Source organism: Heterostelium album, assembly GCF_000004825.1.
Source record: "Heterostelium album PN500 unplaced genomic scaffold PPL_contig26, whole genome shotgun sequence".
Taxonomy (NCBI): domain Eukaryota; phylum Evosea; class Eumycetozoa; order Acytosteliales; family Acytosteliaceae; genus Heterostelium; species Heterostelium album.
Window position 1 is genome coordinate 490,844 of NW_008805103.1, and position 19,782 is coordinate 510,625.

At 29.5% G+C, this 19,782-nt stretch overlaps 7 protein-coding genes across 7 annotated transcripts; all 7 read left to right on the forward strand.

Annotated features, from left to right (window-relative positions):
- Positions 1-268: 268 nt before the first annotated feature.
- Positions 269-2,069, forward strand: PPL_11913 (uncharacterized protein; the record flags this gene model as incomplete). The annotated part of the gene is made up of 3 exons (XM_020582659.1): positions 269-322; positions 396-604; positions 770-2,069. 3 exons carry the CDS (start codon positions 269-271, stop codon positions 2,067-2,069), a joined length of 1,563 nt encoding a protein of 520 aa, XP_020427013.1.
- An 86-nt stretch (positions 2,070-2,155) lies between these two features.
- Positions 2,156-2,640, forward strand: PPL_11914 (uncharacterized protein; the record flags this gene model as incomplete). The annotated part of the gene is made up of 2 exons (XM_020582660.1): positions 2,156-2,300; positions 2,486-2,640. 2 exons carry the CDS (start codon positions 2,156-2,158, stop codon positions 2,638-2,640), a joined length of 300 nt encoding a protein of 99 aa, XP_020427014.1.
- Positions 2,641-2,919: 279 nt separating this feature from the next.
- PPL_11915 (uncharacterized protein) lies at positions 2,920-7,730 on the forward strand (the record flags this gene model as incomplete). The annotated part of the gene is made up of 3 exons (XM_020582661.1): positions 2,920-3,181; positions 3,272-5,644; positions 7,657-7,730. 3 exons carry the CDS (start codon positions 2,920-2,922, stop codon positions 7,728-7,730), a joined length of 2,709 nt encoding a protein of 902 aa, XP_020427015.1.
- Positions 7,731-8,330: 600 nt separating this feature from the next.
- Positions 8,331-10,848, forward strand: PPL_11916 (uncharacterized protein; the record flags this gene model as incomplete). The annotated part of the gene is made up of 5 exons (XM_020582662.1): positions 8,331-8,377; positions 8,465-8,904; positions 8,973-9,380; positions 9,560-9,932; positions 10,752-10,848. The coding sequence occupies 5 exons, from the start codon at positions 8,331-8,333 to the stop codon at positions 10,846-10,848; spliced, it is 1,365 nt and encodes a 454-aa protein (XP_020427016.1).
- Positions 10,849-11,062: 214 nt separating this feature from the next.
- Positions 11,063-13,653, forward strand: PPL_11917 (uncharacterized protein; the record flags this gene model as incomplete). Its single annotated transcript, XM_020582663.1, has 10 exons — positions 11,063-11,081; positions 11,142-11,312; positions 11,388-11,587; positions 11,654-11,762; positions 11,825-12,085; positions 12,221-12,346; positions 12,410-12,548; positions 12,606-13,124; positions 13,191-13,410; positions 13,477-13,653. 10 exons carry the CDS (start codon positions 11,063-11,065, stop codon positions 13,651-13,653), a joined length of 1,941 nt encoding a protein of 646 aa, XP_020427017.1.
- Positions 13,654-14,089: 436 nt separating this feature from the next.
- Positions 14,090-15,665, forward strand: PPL_11918 (uncharacterized protein; the record flags this gene model as incomplete). Its single annotated transcript, XM_020582664.1, has 5 exons — positions 14,090-14,168; positions 14,424-14,542; positions 14,604-15,061; positions 15,238-15,395; positions 15,436-15,665. 5 exons carry the CDS (start codon positions 14,090-14,092, stop codon positions 15,663-15,665), a joined length of 1,044 nt encoding a protein of 347 aa, XP_020427018.1.
- A 126-nt stretch (positions 15,666-15,791) lies between these two features.
- PPL_11919 (uncharacterized protein) lies at positions 15,792-19,726 on the forward strand (the record flags this gene model as incomplete). The annotated part of the gene is made up of 11 exons (XM_020582665.1): positions 15,792-15,956; positions 17,173-17,196; positions 17,286-17,427; positions 17,503-17,702; positions 17,768-17,876; positions 17,939-18,199; positions 18,291-18,416; positions 18,480-18,618; positions 18,678-19,196; positions 19,265-19,484; positions 19,550-19,726. The coding sequence occupies 11 exons, from the start codon at positions 15,792-15,794 to the stop codon at positions 19,724-19,726; spliced, it is 2,082 nt and encodes a 693-aa protein (XP_020427019.1).
- Between the last annotated feature and the right edge of the window lie 56 nt (positions 19,727-19,782).

Sequence of the window (19,782 nt, forward strand, 5' to 3'; positions counted from 1 at the left end):
TTCAAGAAACAAAAAAATAAAATAAAAAAAGAAATTAATTATAAATTTTACTTACCCTTAAAGTGATCAAAGATTTGACTTAATGATCGAAATTTACAGTTTTAATAAAGAATTCTCTTTTTTTTAATATTAAATTAATTTTTTCATTTATTTTTTGCAAATATTCTTAGTTTTTTAATCAATCTAAAAACTATCTTGTTCGTGCCTATCTTCTTTTTAAATAGGAATTTTATAATTTTTAAAATCAAGTTATAACAATTATAAGAAGATGGAATTACAACCATCATCATCATCGGATGAAAAAGAAAATCAATTCTTTGAAGTAAAGTATCATACACACAAATTTTAATGGGAGAAAAAAATTTCATATATTAATTAAATTTTTCTTATAAAAGTTGGGTAAATCTATTTTAAAAAGAAAAAATATAGATGCAGAGTTAATATTCTTTTGTAGAGCTGGTAGTCACAGTTTCAATTTGAATGTGGAAACAAGTGATTCCGATTACTTTGGTGTGTATGAGATCGATATTGATTTGGTGTTGTCTGGCAGTGTCACCGCTCAACAGTCGCTGATCGACGGACACGAACCAGAGGATTTCGTAATGTATGAAATCGGTAGATTCGCAGAGTTACTACTGAAAGGAAATCCAAAGTTAATAGAACCGTTGTTCACTACCAACTATTGTTATGTCGCACCAAAGTGGCGAGAACTGGTCGAGCGACACCGCCATGCTTTCATCAGTCAACTGGTTATCTATCACTACATTAGCTATAGTAAAACGATGATGGGGGATGCCAAGCGACTTACCTCCAATAACAATAGCGGGAAGAAGCCAATGAGTACCGAGCTCAGCAGCAATCATTCACCAAACAAGAAGCTGTATCATACGATTCGTCTGTTGAACGAAACCGTTAGGATGTTGGACGGCAAGGATCCAGAGGTGTTTCTCACAGGCGAGCATCGTGAATACATCATGAGTATTCGTCGTGGTGAGATTGAAATAGAGAAGCTCGAACAGGAGGTCGCTCGACTGTATATGATCATCGACGAGAAGATGCAGGTGATGCAATCGACCAACCCAAACAACATTCCAAGCGTTGCCGACTCCAAGTTGATCGACAACTGGGTAATCTCATGTAGAAAACAAACTATGTTGTCGGCAAACAATAGCGAAGAGTATTTCTCAATGGATGAATTAAAGTTGGATGTGGAGTCATCGAGTGATTTGATAAAGAATGTTTATAGCAGAGCACTGGAGGTATTACGAGATAACAAAGTAGATGGTTCAGTGTTGTATATCGGTAGAACAGGTAGTCATCTTCATAATCTTCAGGTGGAAGACGTCTCTAGTGACGATTGGTTCGTGGTGTTTGCTGCATCGCTCGATCATGTATTCTCAATCGAACCGACACCGACAAGATTGGAATCGATTCAAGTGCAATCCACCACGACATCCGGTGCACAGGCAGAGAAAGAATCGGCTAGCAGTAGAGATACCTATGTGAATGGTGTACAGTTGATCGAAGTAGGTTACTTCCTATCTCTATTGTCACAGGGTAATCATCGTGCAGTAGAATTGTTCTACGCAGAGCAACAACCAACAACCTCATTACATTGTAAAGCATGGAATCTACTTAACCAACATAGCTACATGAGTTACAACTTTATGCAACATTGTTGGGGTGTTGCACAAGGTCAACTTGCAAAAGTTAAATCATTACTTAAGAATAACAACAGCGGCGATGAACAACAACAACAGCAACAACAACAACAACAACAAATTAATAAGCATCTATATCATAGTTTCAGATTGTTAAAGTTATCGGAACAAGTTGCAGATAGTAGCAGTAGGTTAGAGGTGACCGTTTCAAGTGAGAGTAGAGATAGCTACTTGATGATTAGATCGAATCAACAGCCACAACAAACACAATCAACACTTCAGAAATGTACAGATATCTCAAACAAAATAACAATAGCAATCAAAGAAAAGAAGAATCAAGAGCAAACCAACAACAAATTAGTATTGGCCAACTGGCTAGCAAAACTTAGAAAATCATTATCAAAATAAATAAAATAAAATCGAATGAATATATTTTCGCATTTATTTTTCATTCATCTTCATTATCAATATCTTTTTGTATCAACAAACAAAACATGACTACAAATAATAATAATAATAAAAACAATGTAAACAACAACAACAATAACAATACAAATAAACCAAAAGCAAGTCTTTGGGAAAGATGGATTGTATGTTATCAAAGTCAATCTATTGATTCGGTAGTTTTAAATTTAAAATGTTAATATTCTTATAAAAATAAACATAAACATAAACTATAGGCTATAAATCCAAAAAAAGATTGATACTTAGTGCTAGTTTATTGGCTATTTCGTGTGTTGGATTATATGTAGATTCGCTAAACCCAAAGGATAATCCATTTACAACACCGTTCGAACGAAAAGATATAACTTATAGAACTATAGATTATCGTAAGCCTGCCGGTCAGCGTGTTACAGTCACTCGTAATGGTGTGGTAATCGAAGGTGGTCCAGATAACATCAAACCAAATCAAAATCAATCTGAGACATCAACAACAACAACAACACCAACAGCAGACATCTCAACTGAAAACAAATAGAATATATATAATAATAATAACTATCGATCTACAATAAGTTACACAAAACAACTATCAACGTTTCATTTTCACACTAAAGTTCACATTGATATAATATCGCATTATTCATTGTAAGATGAACTTTTAATTCCAAGAAAACATATTAAAGTTGTCCAATAGAATAACCAACAAAAACAAAAAATAAAAAAATATTTTTAAAAAATTAATTTATATAACTTTTAATTAAATAGTGTGTGTGAAGTTGTGCAAGTGACTTGTATATATCAGATATTTATTATAATGAATGAAGCAGATTTAAATACAAATAGTGATAGTAATAATGGTGGTGGTGGTGGAGATAATATTAATAGACATGAAGAGTTACAGAAACCACCTGTATTGAATGGAACGATTTTCAATCCAGTGTTGAAATCTAAACTGAAAAGCAGTGATACCATTCATGTAAATAAATTGCAACCTGGCAAAAACAACATTGGTAGAGCTGCTATCAATCATATACATTTCAAAGTTGAGAATGTCTCTAATTTTCATGCTACTTTGGGTATGTAAATAGTTAGCTTGAGTGATGAACAATAAAGTGCAATGGATTGATAGATTGATTAACACTTTTAATCTAAATATCTATCTATAGAGGTCAGTGATACATCGGTCTCAATCATAGATTTGAATAGTAGAAATAGAACTATCATTATGGTTCCACCAAGTCAGGAGTTATTGACGCTCAACCCCAACACATCATATTACTTAAAGAATGGATCAAAGATATGGATAGGCAGCGTTTGTTCGATTGTTAATTTCAGTTTTGCACCGACTTCACCATCTCCTCCAATTCCTCAACAACAACAACAACAACAGCAACAAACTACATCACCAACAAATAATATTACAGGTTCAAAGAGAAAGATTGATGATGAGAGTGTTGCTGCTCCTGTTCCAACAGGAACTACAACGACAACAACAATAGCATCGTCATCATCCTCATCGAATGCTGTTATAACATCATCGTCATCCAGCGATCATATCGTTAACAGTCAAGAGGAACGTGATGGTACACTATCTCCATTCTCTTCAACTCTGTTACATAAAAAGAAAAAGGTTGATGACAATACCACCATCAATAACACTGATACCATCAATAACAATAGTAATAACAATGACGAAGTTGGAGGTAGAACTATTGTCAATGATCAAAGTAGAAGCGCAATTGATATCAATACCAATAGAAATAGTAATAGTAATAGTAATACTCTTCTAGACAACAATAGTAACAATAATAACAATAATAATGATGAAATGAACTTGGATGATATGATTACAAATTTAACTGATAAACAACAACAGAAACAGCAGCAGCAAGAACAACAACAACAACAACAACAACAACAACAACAACAACAACAACAACAACAACAACAAGAACAGAGTATCCAAGAACCACAACATCAGCAGCATATAGAAGAGCAACCTCCACAACAACAACAAACAACAATAGATGAACCAGAAAAACAAACAAACAGCGATAAAAGAAGTCAGTCTGGTAGATCACAAGAGCAAGTCCAAGATAATATGAGTATACTAGCTCCACAAATACAAGAGGAGGATGACGATGAATTGGAACTAGAGAAAAATAATGAGAATGAAAAAGAAAAAGAGAAGGAGAAGGAAAAAGAAGTAGAGATGCAGGTAGATGAGGAGGAGGAGGAAAATATAGATTTAAGTAAAACCAACAATAAACAACAAGCAGAAAACCAAAAGAATAGTAATCAAGAAGTGGAAAGTGAAATAGAAAAAGAAGATATACAAATGGATACCTCAGATAGTGGAAATCAAGATAAATCAATAGAGGAAAATGAAAAAGAGAAGAATATAGATAGCGCGAAAAATGTAACAGAAATAAATAGTAAAGACAATCAAACAAAAGATATAGTAGATGACTGTAATGATAATGACGATAACATAGCACAAGAAACAGAATCAATTACAACAAATATAACGACAAATGAAATAACTAAAGAAATAGAAACAGAAAATAAAGAAAAAACAGACAAAGGAGATAGAGATGTAGAAAAAGAGAAGGAAATTGAAGAAGAGGAAGAGGAAGAAGTCATTGTCAGTCAAGATGAAAAAGAAAAGGAAAAGAAAGACATTAAGAATAAGGAGAAGGAAAAAGAAAAAGTAGAAGAAGAGGAAGAAGCGGAAGAAGAAGAAGAAGAAACAAAATCAACACCAAAATCATCTCAAACTAAGTCATCAAGATCAACAACTAGGAAGTCATCGCAACCAAAATCAACACCTCCACCTAAATCACCTAGAAAATCGAGTGCAAAACCAAGAGCATCATCTCAGCAAGATAAAGACTCACCGTCACAACACCCACTTTCTAATTCAGAACCACTGGAATCTAAACGTTCCGATACAGCGAAACCAAAGATTATTTTCACTTCACTCGATGAATCGATAGTCAACCAACTGACCAAGCTTGCCAAGTCGATGGGCGCTCAGATCGTCGACAATCCCGAACACTGTACGCATTTGCTGTGCGACGGAATCAAGAGAACTGCCAAGATGCTCGTTGCCATCTCCACCGGCAAGTACATCGTCGACAAACAATGGCTGAAAGACTGCAAGAAAGTGGGTCACATTCTCAAGGAGGATCAATATATAGTGCGCGACAAGCATGCTGAGGCAGAGTGGAAGTTCAACCTGGCCGAGTCACTCCAGTTGGCGCGACACCACCACCTATTCAGTGGTTACACATTCCACATAATGGAGAACAGTGTGCCAGCGAGTTCATTCCTCACCGAACTCGTAGAGATAAACAAAGGCAAGCTCATTAAGAGCGTTACACAGAGTGCTGTCAACTCACACAAAGATCTCATTGTCATCGCCGGCGAAAAAGACAGGCGCAAAGCGAAATCTCTAGTCGAAGAATTCAACCTTGTTATTCATTCCGGTGAATTGATACTTGTTTCAATACTTAGACAACAGTTGAATCTAAGTGAATGTATAATTTACCAATAATAATAATAAAAAAAGAAATATAAATATACAATTGTTTAAAAATCTATCCTTTTTTAATATTACGCTTTATTGATAATAAAAAAACTGGATTTTACAATATTTACTACTTTCACCCCCTCCTCATGTTCACACACTAATATTATTAATTTATTTTTAAGTTTATTTGCAATTTGTTTTTGGGGTGGAGATCTCACACTTAGTTATCATAGAAATTCTCATTTTTTTGAAACCAATAATTTGCAAACACATTTAAATATGGATGTTTTTTTTTGTTTTTTTTTTTGCTTTTGGATTGTCAAACAAACACTCTTTCTTGTTGAGTTTCACAACACAACACCAAACGAGTATTTTATACAGAACATTGTTTTATAACATATATTATTTTTATTATTTATTTGCAAAGAATGAAACAAACAAAATAATAATAAAGGAAAATAGAAAAAAATTAAAAAAAAAGAATAAAAAATAACAAATAAAAAGTTGACAAGATTTTTCAAATAAAATTAAGATAAAAATAACAACAACTTAAACAAATTTGTAAGTCAATCATTAATCAATAATTATATTATACTTTTTAAACAATTGTATTTTAAATGTTTGTTGTCAAGTTCAACTCGATTTTTATTAAATTAAATTTTTAATATAAAATGGGTTGGTTTCCTGCAAAACATCTCTTTTTTACACCACATTCCTCCTCAATTTAATTTTTATTTTTGTTTTCTATTTTACAACAACACTTTGGCTTATTGTATTGTTTTAAACACATTCAAATCATCAGGTTTAGTCAGATTGCTATTGATGGAAGGATTTGACTATAGTCATTTATAAATAGTGTTGTTGAAAGAGTGGTTTTAGCTTTACTTCTATATGTGTCAATTCAATCAATCTATTGGCAATTTTATATATTTTTGCATAAATTATTTACAAACTCTCAATTTGTTTATCAATAATTGGGTCGTGAAGATGTGTCATTAATGATAGCTTTTCTTTAAACCATTTGTAAATAAACAACAGTCTCATATTATTAATAGAAGAAATTTACATTTTGTTATAGATAGGATAGAGAAGTCTTAACTTAATAAAATAGAGTATTTATTTAAAGAAAAAAAGTAGTTTTCAACAAAATAATAAGCAATGTTAAATTATGTTATGTTATGTTTGTTGTTATCAATATGATCCATTTGTAGATTAAAAAAGTCATTGGAAATGAAAATTTTGTTGCCTTTTATAATCGATTGTAAAGAAATGCACTCACTCTAAGCAGCAAGCAAACAAGCAAACAACCTTATAGAAATTTGGAATAATAAAAATATGAAATCAATACAAATCAATCAGTCTATACACTTCATACGACAGATGTTCATATCATTAGCATGACAACTAACACTACCTACCTACCTATTGAATACATATATGTCAAGACAACACACACCCACACACACATTGAACAAAATAGAATCGAGTTTAACAACTAAATTCATATCAATCTACTTATATAATCTATCTATACTTTTATTTAGTAACAATCCAATTGTTTTGTTTTTAATAGTATTAATTTTTTATTATTTTTATTTATCCTTTTACCTATTATTATCAACATCAACACCATCTAATATTATTAATTTTGCTTTCATTCATGTATATATGAGAAGTGTTAAAAGTGAAAAAATTAACAGTGTGTGTAAATATGTGTGTTTCTAATCAAAATCATATCAGTGTTTTTTTTGTTTTTCAATAACATTAAGCCAAAATAAAACATTCGTCCCACCAATCACAATATTGAGAAATCATTTATTCCCACTCCAATTCCATTATCAGACAAATTTAATATATGAAATATCCAAATCTATACAATTTTATCATCACCAAAAATAAATAAATATATAGACACTGTCAAAAAATATTTGTTAAAAATTTATTTTTATTTTCATAAATTTGCAAATAGTGTATTCAATCTTCACTTTCACTCCACCGATTTTCTCTTTGTAATATTAGATCTAAAATTACTTCTATTGGGTGATGTTATTGTTTTTGTTGTTGTTAATGTGTTGTCAAATATACTCACTTGAAATCATAATAAAATGTTAGTGTTGTTTGCTTACTTCACTCACTCATCACTCCATTATTTATTCATTCAATAATGATATATGACTAAAGTTACTCTATACAAATTTTGATTTTGTTACTAGCAAAAAAATAATGATGTTATAAAGAAGTAATGGTTGTAATGGTTGTAGTAGTAATATAAATATAATTTTTTATCAGGGTTTTGTTTAGGTAGTCAATAAATGAAGTTATTGATCATTAATGAAGAGTTATTGTTGTTGCTGTTGGTAATCGTTTTTTGATGTTATTGGTTTTTGTCTAATTTGGATTGTTTGTTTGTTTATTTTTTTTATTTTATTTTGTCAATATTATTATTTTGGATTAGTATTATTATTTTTGATGTATTAATTAAATTCTTATCCTCACATTAATAAAATTTCTAATATCTCCATTATAATAATTAATTAAAGAAAGTAAAAGTAAAGTTAGTTTAAACTGCATATATATTTATATTATTATTTCCAGGAATAGCTTTAAATCTTCAAACCATATATAACGAATAAAACCAAACACCACTACAAAACTACAATTTTATATTTGTACATATATATATTTGAATCATGATGTCTGAAGGTGATGATGGCTCTGATCCAATCTCTGAAGCAGTTGGGTAAGATTATTATTTGAATTACATACATTACATAGCATAACGATTAGTTCAAAGATATTAACATTCTATTTCTTATTAAATTTGTAGATTCATTGAGAATATTTTACAACCAAATATAGATCTTCAATATCAGGGTCTAAAAGGTTTAATGCTTTGTTCAACTACTCATGTAGTTGAATTATTTAAGAATCCATCATTTTTCTATCATATAAAGAGACATCCAAACCATAAATTAAATCATATCTCCTCTCATGGACACCATCACCAATCATCACCTATTCCAACTGGCAATGCTGCCAATCCAGGATCCAATAATTCATCTCCATCTTCTTCACCCTCCTCATCACCCACCAACAGCCTAATAGAACCATGTAACCAATCACCTTCCAAATACTCTGACATTGACTATGATAAATACTCAAAGAAGAGAAAAAGTACACTCAAAAGTCTGATTGAACTATGTCTCTCTGAAACCAAAAAAGTTCAATCCTCTGCACTTAGATTACTTTGGCATCTATCAGCACAAGGTAGGTTATATTATTTTATTTATCTAGTGAGTTGTGAACTATAGTTTTATTAACCTTTGTTTTTTTAGCTGATTTGAAAGTATTATTATATGAAGAAGGTGTTTTGGATAAACTAAAGTATTTGATATCAAGTGATTCCCAAGCGCCAAAGGATGATATAGAGAGTAGACAGAATGGAATACACAGAACTGAGGTACAGCTGGCTTCATCAGCAATTCTACAGAATATTACAGAGTATAGATTCGAGAGAGGCGAGATCAATCCCAATCAAGTGAAGATCGTCAATGAGGGAATCGTAGAGATGATTCTACTGCCAAGATCAAAGAGTACCGATCGTAGGGTACAATTCCTTACCACCCTCACAATTGCCAACCTCTCAATGAATGAAGAGAACCATCAAATCCTACAGAGTCACAAAGCATTCGATATTGTCGAATCGTTTGTCACCAACAACAGTCTGCATATGGATTTGGTTTGTCATTGGATCACACTGCAACCTCACATCCCTTTGCTTCATTCAAAATATTCACAAGTGCAATTGTTTGCTCTTTATTGTTTATATAATTTAATGAGAAATGGTAAATAACAGTGTTTTATTATTAACTATCTATATTTCTATCAAGTTACTTACCAACTATGTTTTAAATTGATATAGATCAATATAAAGTCGAAGTTTGGAAAGGTTTAAGTGTCAATAATGGTGTTCAATCAATTTTCTTATTGTTACATTCTCCACATCCAAAAGTAGTTGAATTGGCAAAGAAGATCGCTGAACAACTACAGATTGAAGAGCCATCAGTCACTGTAAATACCACCAAGATCGGCACCGATCTCAAGAAGCTTTTCAATAACTCTGACTTTTCAGATATTTGTTTTGTCTGCGAAGGCAAGAAGATCTACGCTCACAAGGCTATCTGTGCTTCGCGATGTGAACAACTGCGTGCAATGTTCACATGGGGCAAAGAGTCACAGGAGAATGAAATTCACTTGCCTCACATTCCCTATGCATCGATGTACGGTGTCTTGGAGTATATTTACTGTGGAGTGGCATCGATCACCTGGGACAACGCGTGTGACTTGCTGCAGTGGGCCGACTTCTTCTCGTTGAGCGGTCTCAAGAGCACCTGTGAATTCTTCCTATGGCACTACATTGATTTGGAGAATGCACCGATCATCCTGTCGGTCGCTGACAACTACGGTTGCACACAGCTACGAAATGTCACTGCTAACTTTGTCGTGAGAAACTGGGAGAAGATCAAAGACACTGAGAATTGGGTTAACCTTACATCACAAGATTTAAAAAACTATATCAATGCTAAAATTTATACACTAATAACTTGTTCATGTGGCTGTTTTTGTAGTTGTATAGATGAAGAAAATAGAAGATCCGAAGACATCTAAATATTGCTAATTCAAATTGAACCAATTAAAATAAATGTTACATTTACATATAAATTTTAAACACACAACAAAAAAAACTAATATATATGTACTTAGTTTAGTTAAGCGGTATTACTTTGTTGTTGTAAAAATAAGTGTGGAAAAGGTGATCAAAGGAATAGAAGATTAAATTTTGTTTTATTTTTTTTTTTGTAATTTTGATCAAAATTGGCCGACTTGTTGCATGATTTCATACTCTATTATGTTGTTATAATTTTATACATATCAAAAAAAAAGAGAAAGAACAGTTATCAATAACGGATAGATGAAGTTCTTCACTCCAGCTTGGATTTGAACAGAGGTGGTACTGAATTTCAGATCCCTGAATTGTTAACAATTTGAATTTACAGTGAATTGTTTTATACTAAATAATAGATAGGTGAACGTGCATGTTGTATTTTTTATAGCATTGGAACAGATAATATAGATAGCATTGGAACAGAGATCATTGGAAGTGTAAAGCATTTCTCTTATTATGTATTAAACTTTATCTTTTTGGTTTAAAAATTTATTTAAATAGGTTGTTTTTGTCAGTTTAATAACATTAAAAACTTTGGTGGGTTAGATATGTGTTTTTTCATTTAGTTTGTTTTTTTTTTTGTGTTGTTTAAAACATTTTTAACAAATGAATTAATTACAAACAATTTAATCATACATTTACTTTTATTTAAATAATAATTTGTTGCAAATAGTAAGTTAAGATTTATTGTTAGTTAAAATGTTCTCATCAGAATCAGGTAAGTAAAATTAGGATTTATTTTTAAATCTCATTTTTAATTATTTAATCCATTTGGTAGGCTCAAATATTTGTTCATTATGCTCTAAGGCATTGGAATGTGGAGAAAAAAGGTACAGGTGTTCAGAATGTAGAGATATAAAGTTTTGTGAGGAATGTTATCACTCTCCAAAATCAAATGAATGTCATACTGATAAAGCTATCTTACCTCATCAATGTACAATTGAGACAAGTATATTTAAATCCTAAATTCAATGAGATAATTACTCTTTTCTGAAATAATAATAATTTTTTAATTTGAACATAGAAACTGATAGCGAATATATAGAATCCAATCAATCTGACAGATTTTATCAATGTTTTGTGAATGCATTCAATAGTTTTTCTCACAGGAATTGTATTGGTGTAAGACCTGTTGCAAATGAGCCAACTGTAAATTGGTTGACATTTAAAGATGTTTATCAAAATTCTGAAATGTTTGGATCTGCTTTAAAAATAAATGTTAAAGTAAATATTAAAAATATCTTATGTCTTTATTTTTAATTATTAATATTCTAATTTTAATTATTACAGTATGAATCAAGAGTTGGAATAATGCTCAATAATGTTCCTGAATGGTATTTCGTAGAATTTGGATGTCTATTTTATGGATACACTCTTATTCCTATCAATCATTATATCAGTATGTTCAGTTAAAAATATTGTTTTATTTAATTTGATTACTAATTAATAATAAAATTACAGATAATGATCAATTATTGAATATCCTTAAGATTGGAGAACCATCAGTTCTTGTGGTTTCAAAGATAACATTTCCAAAATTACTAAATGTGATAGACAACTATTCAAATTTAACATTGATCATACATGTTGGTGATGATTATGATCAAAATTTGAAAAATCAACTTCCACAACAAATCAAATTCAAATTATATTCTGAATTCTTATCTACTGTTTCTGAAATTGCTCCACATTCACCATTGATCAATGGTATTTTATCAATTGGTAAGGATAATTTGTGTTATAATTATATTTATAAGTTTTATTTTATTTTATTACCGAATTAATAATATATAATATATATATTAAAAAATTAATATAAATAATTTAAAAATAATATATTATCATTTATTAAAAAAGTATTTTCAACTGGTAGTACTGGTGTTCCAAAAGGAGAGATGTGCAAAGATAGAGATACTACCAATTGTTTAAAAACCTTTTCTTCAACGAAAATAATCCCTATTTCTATCAGTTATCTTTCTCTTTGTAAGTTAGAATCTGTTTTATTTCATGATTAAATTGAGAAATATAACTAATCATTTAAAATAGCTCATACTCAAAGGCTAATGGATTTAACTAGCATATTTCTTGGAGGTAGATTCATAATTTACTCATTTGGTACAGAGATAGAACCATTTATTAAAGAGTGTTCAATGGTTAGACCAACAATTTTCTGGAATTTCCCAACGTAATTAAAATTAATGTTTTTTATTATCTTATTTTTATTAATTAATATTCAAAATAGATTTTATAATCAAATATATTCAAAGTATCAAAGAAGATTAGAAATACTAAAGAAAGAACAACCAAATCTTTCAGATGATGAAGTTGATTCAATAGCAATTAGAGAAACAACAAATGTTTTTGGAGATAGAATTCAACTTATAACAACAGGAGGTGCTAAAATAGCTCCAAATATTGAAATATTTTTGAAGAAATGTTGGGGAAATCGCTTTTTTATCCAGTATGCTTGTACTGAATCATATGCTATTTCATATAATGGTAGAATTAAAAGTGATGTGGAATATAAAATCAATGCAATACCTGGTTTCAGAGATGACAGTCCATTTCCAGTTGGTGAATTAATTGTCAAATCACCAAGAACTATTGAAGGTTATATCAACAAAGATGATTCAAATGAAAAGAATTTCAGAAATGGATGGTTTGCCACTGGTGATATCGTTGAAGAATATGAACCTGGATACATTAGAATCCTTGAGAGAGTTAGTTTCTCTTTCAAATCATCATTTGGAAGATTTATATCGTAAGTTTTCTTTTTTTATTACAATTTTAAAGAATATTTATTATTAATTTTAAAACCTTGATACAGACCCGAAAACATTGAATCAAATTTTTATTCATCATCTTTGATTAGAAATATATTCATTTATGGAACATCATTACATCCATTTTTGGTTGGAATAGTTGTACCTTCTCAATTGGCTTTGGAGAGATTCAATCTAACATATGATCAATCAAATATTGATCAACATCAAGATCTGAAAGAATCTATCATCAATGAAATAAATATCATATCAAAACAAAAGAATGTAAGTAAAATTAATAAAACAACCAGGATTTAACTTTTTTTTCTAATTTTCTAATATATTTAATAGATTATATTTTGGGAAATTCCAAAGGCAATAAAATTGGATAATACCATTTGGACTGTTTATAATCATCTTTTAAATGGATCTTTCAAATTCGATCGAAAAGAGATCACAAAATACTATCAAGAATCTTTGGATCAATTATTATCAGGTATAAATGAAAATGGTAGTTCATTCTTCTAAATCAATCAACTTTTCTAAAATCTATCAGTCGTTGAAAATCTGTTCCTAAGAGTAAGAAATTTTTCAATATTGGATAGACCATTTCGATCTGATGTAGTTAAGTTAAATAAATATACAAGAGTTATCTTTTTTATCATATCAATTGATAACTAAAAATAAAATATTGTTTTTTAATTCATTTTATTTTTTTAAAAATAAATATTTTATTTTTTTTTGATTGTTCTCTCAAAAATTTTTTTTTTTTAATTTTTATTTTTTATTTGCTTTTTTTTTTTTTGTATTTGTTTATCTGTAGACACCTTTATGTTAATCTGTTATCAAAGCTTTTTAACAGCAGGCCCGAGATCTGTATAGCGGTTTGAGGCTTACCTGCTGACGGAGCTTTGTTAGTTGTATATCGATTAGCACACTACTCCTTTTTTAAGCATTGTGAACAATGAACGAATATAGATGTCCTAGCAGAGAAGACTGGGTTAAACTTGCAAATATATTTAGTTTAGAGTATGAGAGTTGTAGTATTAATGAAAACAAGGATTATAAAAAGTTAATGCATAAGTTTTCAGAAGATTCTCCTGCTATTAGATATTCAAAACAGTTAATATCGATCCAAACAATATTCTTAAATGTCTTAAACTACCTAAAACTCAATCATTATTAATGCTAATTGTAAGTATGCCTTTTAATCTATATCTATTATATTTTTATTAATTTTTTTTTAAAAAAAAAAATAGAAAAAGCCTAATGATCAAATCTTCTGTGTCCCTACGAAGATGCCTCATTTATGGAGTTGTACAAGAAATCGTTAAATGCAGATTGTTTCTATCGTTACCCAAAGGAACAAAAAGAAACTACTTGCTTTGGAGATTGTAATGTTCAAGCTACACCAGAGGTATTGGAAAAGTGTCATGAATATCGAGCTTTATAGTGAACGAGAAGTCAGTATTTTTAAGAAAATCTACTCAGACTCACAACAAGCAATTGAATCGTTGGATATCGTTGATGCATCAGTTGATGAGGATGATGGCGATGATGACGAGCTGGACGCCGACGACCTTTTAGTGGATCTAGACACTGGAGATCTCGTCGGCACTGCCATACAGCAGTCAGACAAGCCATCGATTCACAGCCAAAGTTTTGGTTTCACTTCCGAAATGTCTCTTGATGAAAAGTACAAAACTATCACTCGTATATTCTACCTGCGAAGAGTACTCTGTATCCGCCAATTGTCATGCTACAAAGACTCCATTAGAGCCAAGAAGGATATATTCTTTAATATATGTCCAAATGATGGATGCCAACAAGTTTTTGCGCAGGCTGCCGCTTACAATGCTCACAAAAACACCGCTCACGCTATCCACTCAGAAGTAGATCCTTCAAAATTTGAATGGGTTATCAAACAGAAGAATGGGTTTATGGCTAAGTTCATTGCCTTGCCAACTAGCAGACCTCTTCTACGATCTCCTCTCGATGAAAGTGAAAACCCGGCAGTAATTTTGTTGTTGGATACCGAGACCACTGGCAAATCTACATTGACATTGAGATTACCATTGTTAACATATCCAATGGTGATACCTTTTACCAAAGAATCAATCCTACCATAGTTATAGACAAAGAAGCATCAAACGTACATAGTATGACGAATCAATCTTTAGCTGGACATCAATATTGGAACGCAATAGAGCCTTCCCTAGTCAGTTTCTTTCAACAGTATGGTCAGAGACCTATCTATATCACTGTGAAAAGTTTGATCGAGGCATTCGAGCTACACAAATATATAATCAGGTGAGGCTGCAGCCGAATCTTTTTCAAATATATATTTTGTTGACTCAATAGCCATTATCAAACGATTTTTCCCAACGATAGAAAGAGGTTATTCCATCGACAATCTATTGAAGGATTTTGCTATTCCAATGGATAATCCAGCCATGAGACATACTAGTTGCAAAGACATATTATCCCTTACTAAGATTCTATCACATGTATATGATAATCAATCTCTTTATTATTGTTAAATAAAAAAATAAAAAATCCAACCACTCAAATTTTATATTTTTCTTCTGTTTTTCGATGGAATGAAACAAATAGTAAAAACAAATGTTTGTAAATATCGATATAGAAGCAGAGTAATTTAATCAACAATGACAGACATAGATAGTAGTAGATGTAGTATTCACAAAGATGAATTGTATAAACTGATTTGTATTGAATGTAATGTGTTGCTGTGTTCGGTTTGTTCAGTAGATCATAATGGTCATATTTACAATCATATTCACAATCTAAAGAATAGTGATGATAATTCCAATGTATTTAAATCGAGAATCGATACATTATTGAATGTGATTATATTTATTAATTTTAATTAACTTTTTTTTCATTGTTCTTCATAGAAATAGAAATTATCCCAAAAGGATCACTTAGCATATGTGTATAATTATAATAAATTATTTCTAATATATAAATCAAGCTTTTAAACCAATATAATATAATTGTTTTTTTTTTTGTAATTTTGAATGCGAAATTTTGTAAACACCTCCTGTTGTTCACAAAAACAGAAATCAATAGATCAAGAAACTAAAAAATTTACTTATTCAGGTATAATACTCTGTAGATTAAATTTATTTTAATTTATTAACTAATCTTTAACCTCAAAAATCAAATTTTTTTAATCTATTTAAAATAATAATCCTCATCATTGAATACACACTTCTTGTTATCATTTTCTTTGGTAGACTCTGGTTGCTCCAACTTAAACTTAAACATATAGTTTTCCATCTTTTAAAAAAAAATCATAACTAGAATAATATATTATATTCTGTACAAGTAAATATTAAAAAAACAAAAAAGCAAAAAAAAAAATTGTGGAACTGTCAAATTTTTAGATTATAGATATCTAATACCTTTCATAATGGCGGACCATCTTCTCTTCTTGATTTCAATGTTCAGAGGGTGGAGGACACAGACATAACGAAAGACAACATTGCTTCTATAGCTATTTATGATATGAAAGATTGTGAGACAATAAATAAACAAATTTGTCAATTTAATTTAATTTAAATATGTTTAACTGTTTTTCTCATTTAAATCAATCAATCAAATCACCTTTAATGAAACTTGTCCATATCTCATACTGGTGGTAGAATATAATGATATTTAATGAACATAAATTTTTGAAAAAAAAATGACCATGTCTCATTTTAAAAAATGAAAAAAAAGCAATTCACGCATCCCCTCACTTTGATGTGTATAGCATTTCGCCAATTATGAATTAAACTTTATTATAAACCTCAATAAAAAATTTATTTAAATATTATTATTTTTATCATTTTAATTACATTTAAAACTTTGGTGGGTTAGATATGTGTTTTTTTATTTTGTTTTTTTTTTGTGTTGTTTAAAACATTTTTAACATATGAATTGCAAACAATTTAATCATACATTAACTTTTATTTATTATTATTAAAATAATAATAAATAATAATAATAATTTGTTACAAATAGTAAGTTAAGATTTATTGTTAGTTAAAATGTTCTCATCAGAATCAAGTAAGTAAAATTAGGATTTATTTTCAAATCTCATTTTTAATTATTTAATCCATTTGGTAGGCTCAAATATTTGTTCATTATGCTCTAAGGCATTGGAATGTGGAGAAAAAAGGTACAGGTGTTCAGAATGTAGTGATATAAAGTTTTGTGAGGAATGTTATCACTCTCCAAAATCAAATGAATGTCATACTGATAAAGCTATCTTACCTCATCAATGTACAATTGAGACAAGTATATTTAAATCCTAAATTCAATGAGATAATTACTCTTTTCTTAAATAATCATAATTTTTTAATTTGAACATAGAAACTGATAGTGAATATTTAGAATCCAATGAATCTGATAGATTTTATCAATGTTTTATGAATGCATTCAATAGTTTTTCTCACAGGAATTGTATTGGTGTAAGACCTGTTGCAAATGAGCCAACTGTAAATTGGTTGACATTTAAAGATGTTTATCAAAATTCTGAAATGTTTGGATCTGCTTTAAAAATGAATGTTAAAGTAAATATTAAAAATATCTTATGTCTTTATTTTTAATTATTAATATTTTATTTTAATTTTCTAAGTATGAATCAAGAGTTGGAATAATGCTTAATAATGTTCCTGAATGGTATTTCGTAGAATTTGGATGTCTATTTTATGGATACACTCTTATTCCTATCAATCATTATATCAGTATGTTCAATTAAAAATATTGTTTTATTTAATTTGATTACTAATTAATAATAAAATTACAGATAATGATCAATTATTGAATATCCTTAAGATTGGAGAACCATCAGTTCTTGTGGTTTCAAAGATAACATTTCCAAAATTACTAAATGTGATAAACAACTATTCAAATTTAACATTGATCATACATGTTGGTGATGATTATGATCAAAATTTGAAAAATCAACTTCCACAACAAATCAAATTCAAATTATATTCTGAATTCTTATCTACTGTTTCTGAAATTGCTCCACATTCACCATTGATCAATGGTATTTTATCAATTGGTAAGGATAGTTATAATTATATTTATAAGTTTTATTTTAAAATTCAATAATAATTAATTTAAAAATAATATATTATCATTTATTAAAAAAGTATTTTCAACTGGTAGTACTGGTGTTCCAAAAGGAGAGATGTGCAAAGATAGAGATACTACCAATTGTTTAAAAGCCTTTTCTTTATTGAAAATAAGCCTTATTTCTATCAGTTATCTTTCTCTTTGTAAGTTAGAATCTGTTTTATTTCATGATTATATTGAGAAATATAACTAATCATTTAAAATAGCTCATACTCAAAGGCTAATGGATTTAACTAGCATATTTCTTGGAGGTAGATTCATAATTTACTCTTTGGGTACAGAGATAGAACCATTTATTAAAGAGTGTTCAATGGTTAGACCAACACATTTCTGGAATTTCCCAACGTAATTAAAATTAATTTTTTTATTTTATCTTTTTTTTATTAATTAATATTTCATAATAGATTTTATAATCAAATATATTCAAAGTATCAAAGAAGATTAGAAATACTAAAGAAAGAACAACCAAATCTTTCAGATGATGAAGTTGATTCAATAGCAATTAGAGAAACAACAAATGTTTTTGGAGATAGAATTCAACACATATCAGCAGGAGGTGCTAAAATAGCTCCACATATTGAAATATTTTTGAAGAAATGTTGGGGAAATCGCTTTTTTATCCACTATGGTTGTACTGAATCATATGGTATTGCATCTAATGGTAGAATTAAAAGTGATGTGGAATATAAAATCAATGCAATACCTGGTTTCAGAGATGACAGTCCATTTCCAGTTGGTGAATTAATTGTCAAATCACCAAGAACTATTGAAGGTTATATCAACAAAGATGGTTCAAATGAAAAGAATTTCAGAAATGGATGGTTTGCCACTGGTGATATCGTTGAAGAATATGAACCTGGATTTATTAGAATCCTTGAGAGAGTTAGTTACTCTTTCAAATCATCATTTGGAAGATTTATATCGTAAGTTTTCTTTTTTTTATTACAATTTTAAAAGAATATTAATTAATAATTTTAAAACCTTGATACAGACCCGAAATCATTGAATCAAATTTTTATTCATCATCTTTGATTAGAAATATATTCATTTATGGAACATCATTACATCCATTTTTGGTTGGAATAGTTGTACCTTCTCAATTGGCTTTGGAGAGATTCAATCTAACATATGATCAATCAAATATTGATCAACATCAAGATCTGAAAGAATCTATCATCAATGAAATAAATATCATATCAAAACAAAAGAATGTAAGTAAAATTAATAAAACAACCAGGATTTAACTTTTTTTCTAATTTTCTAATATATTTAATAGATTATATTTTGGGAAATTCCAAAGGCAATAAAATTGGATAATACCATTTGGACTGTTGATAATCATCTTTTAAATGGATCTTTCAAATTCGATCGAAAAGAAATCACAAAATACTATCAAGAATCTTTGGATCAATTATTATCAGGTATAAATGAAAATGGTAGTTCATTCTTCTAAATCAATCAACTTTTCTAAAATCTATCAGTCGTTGAAAACCTGTTCCTTAAGAGTAA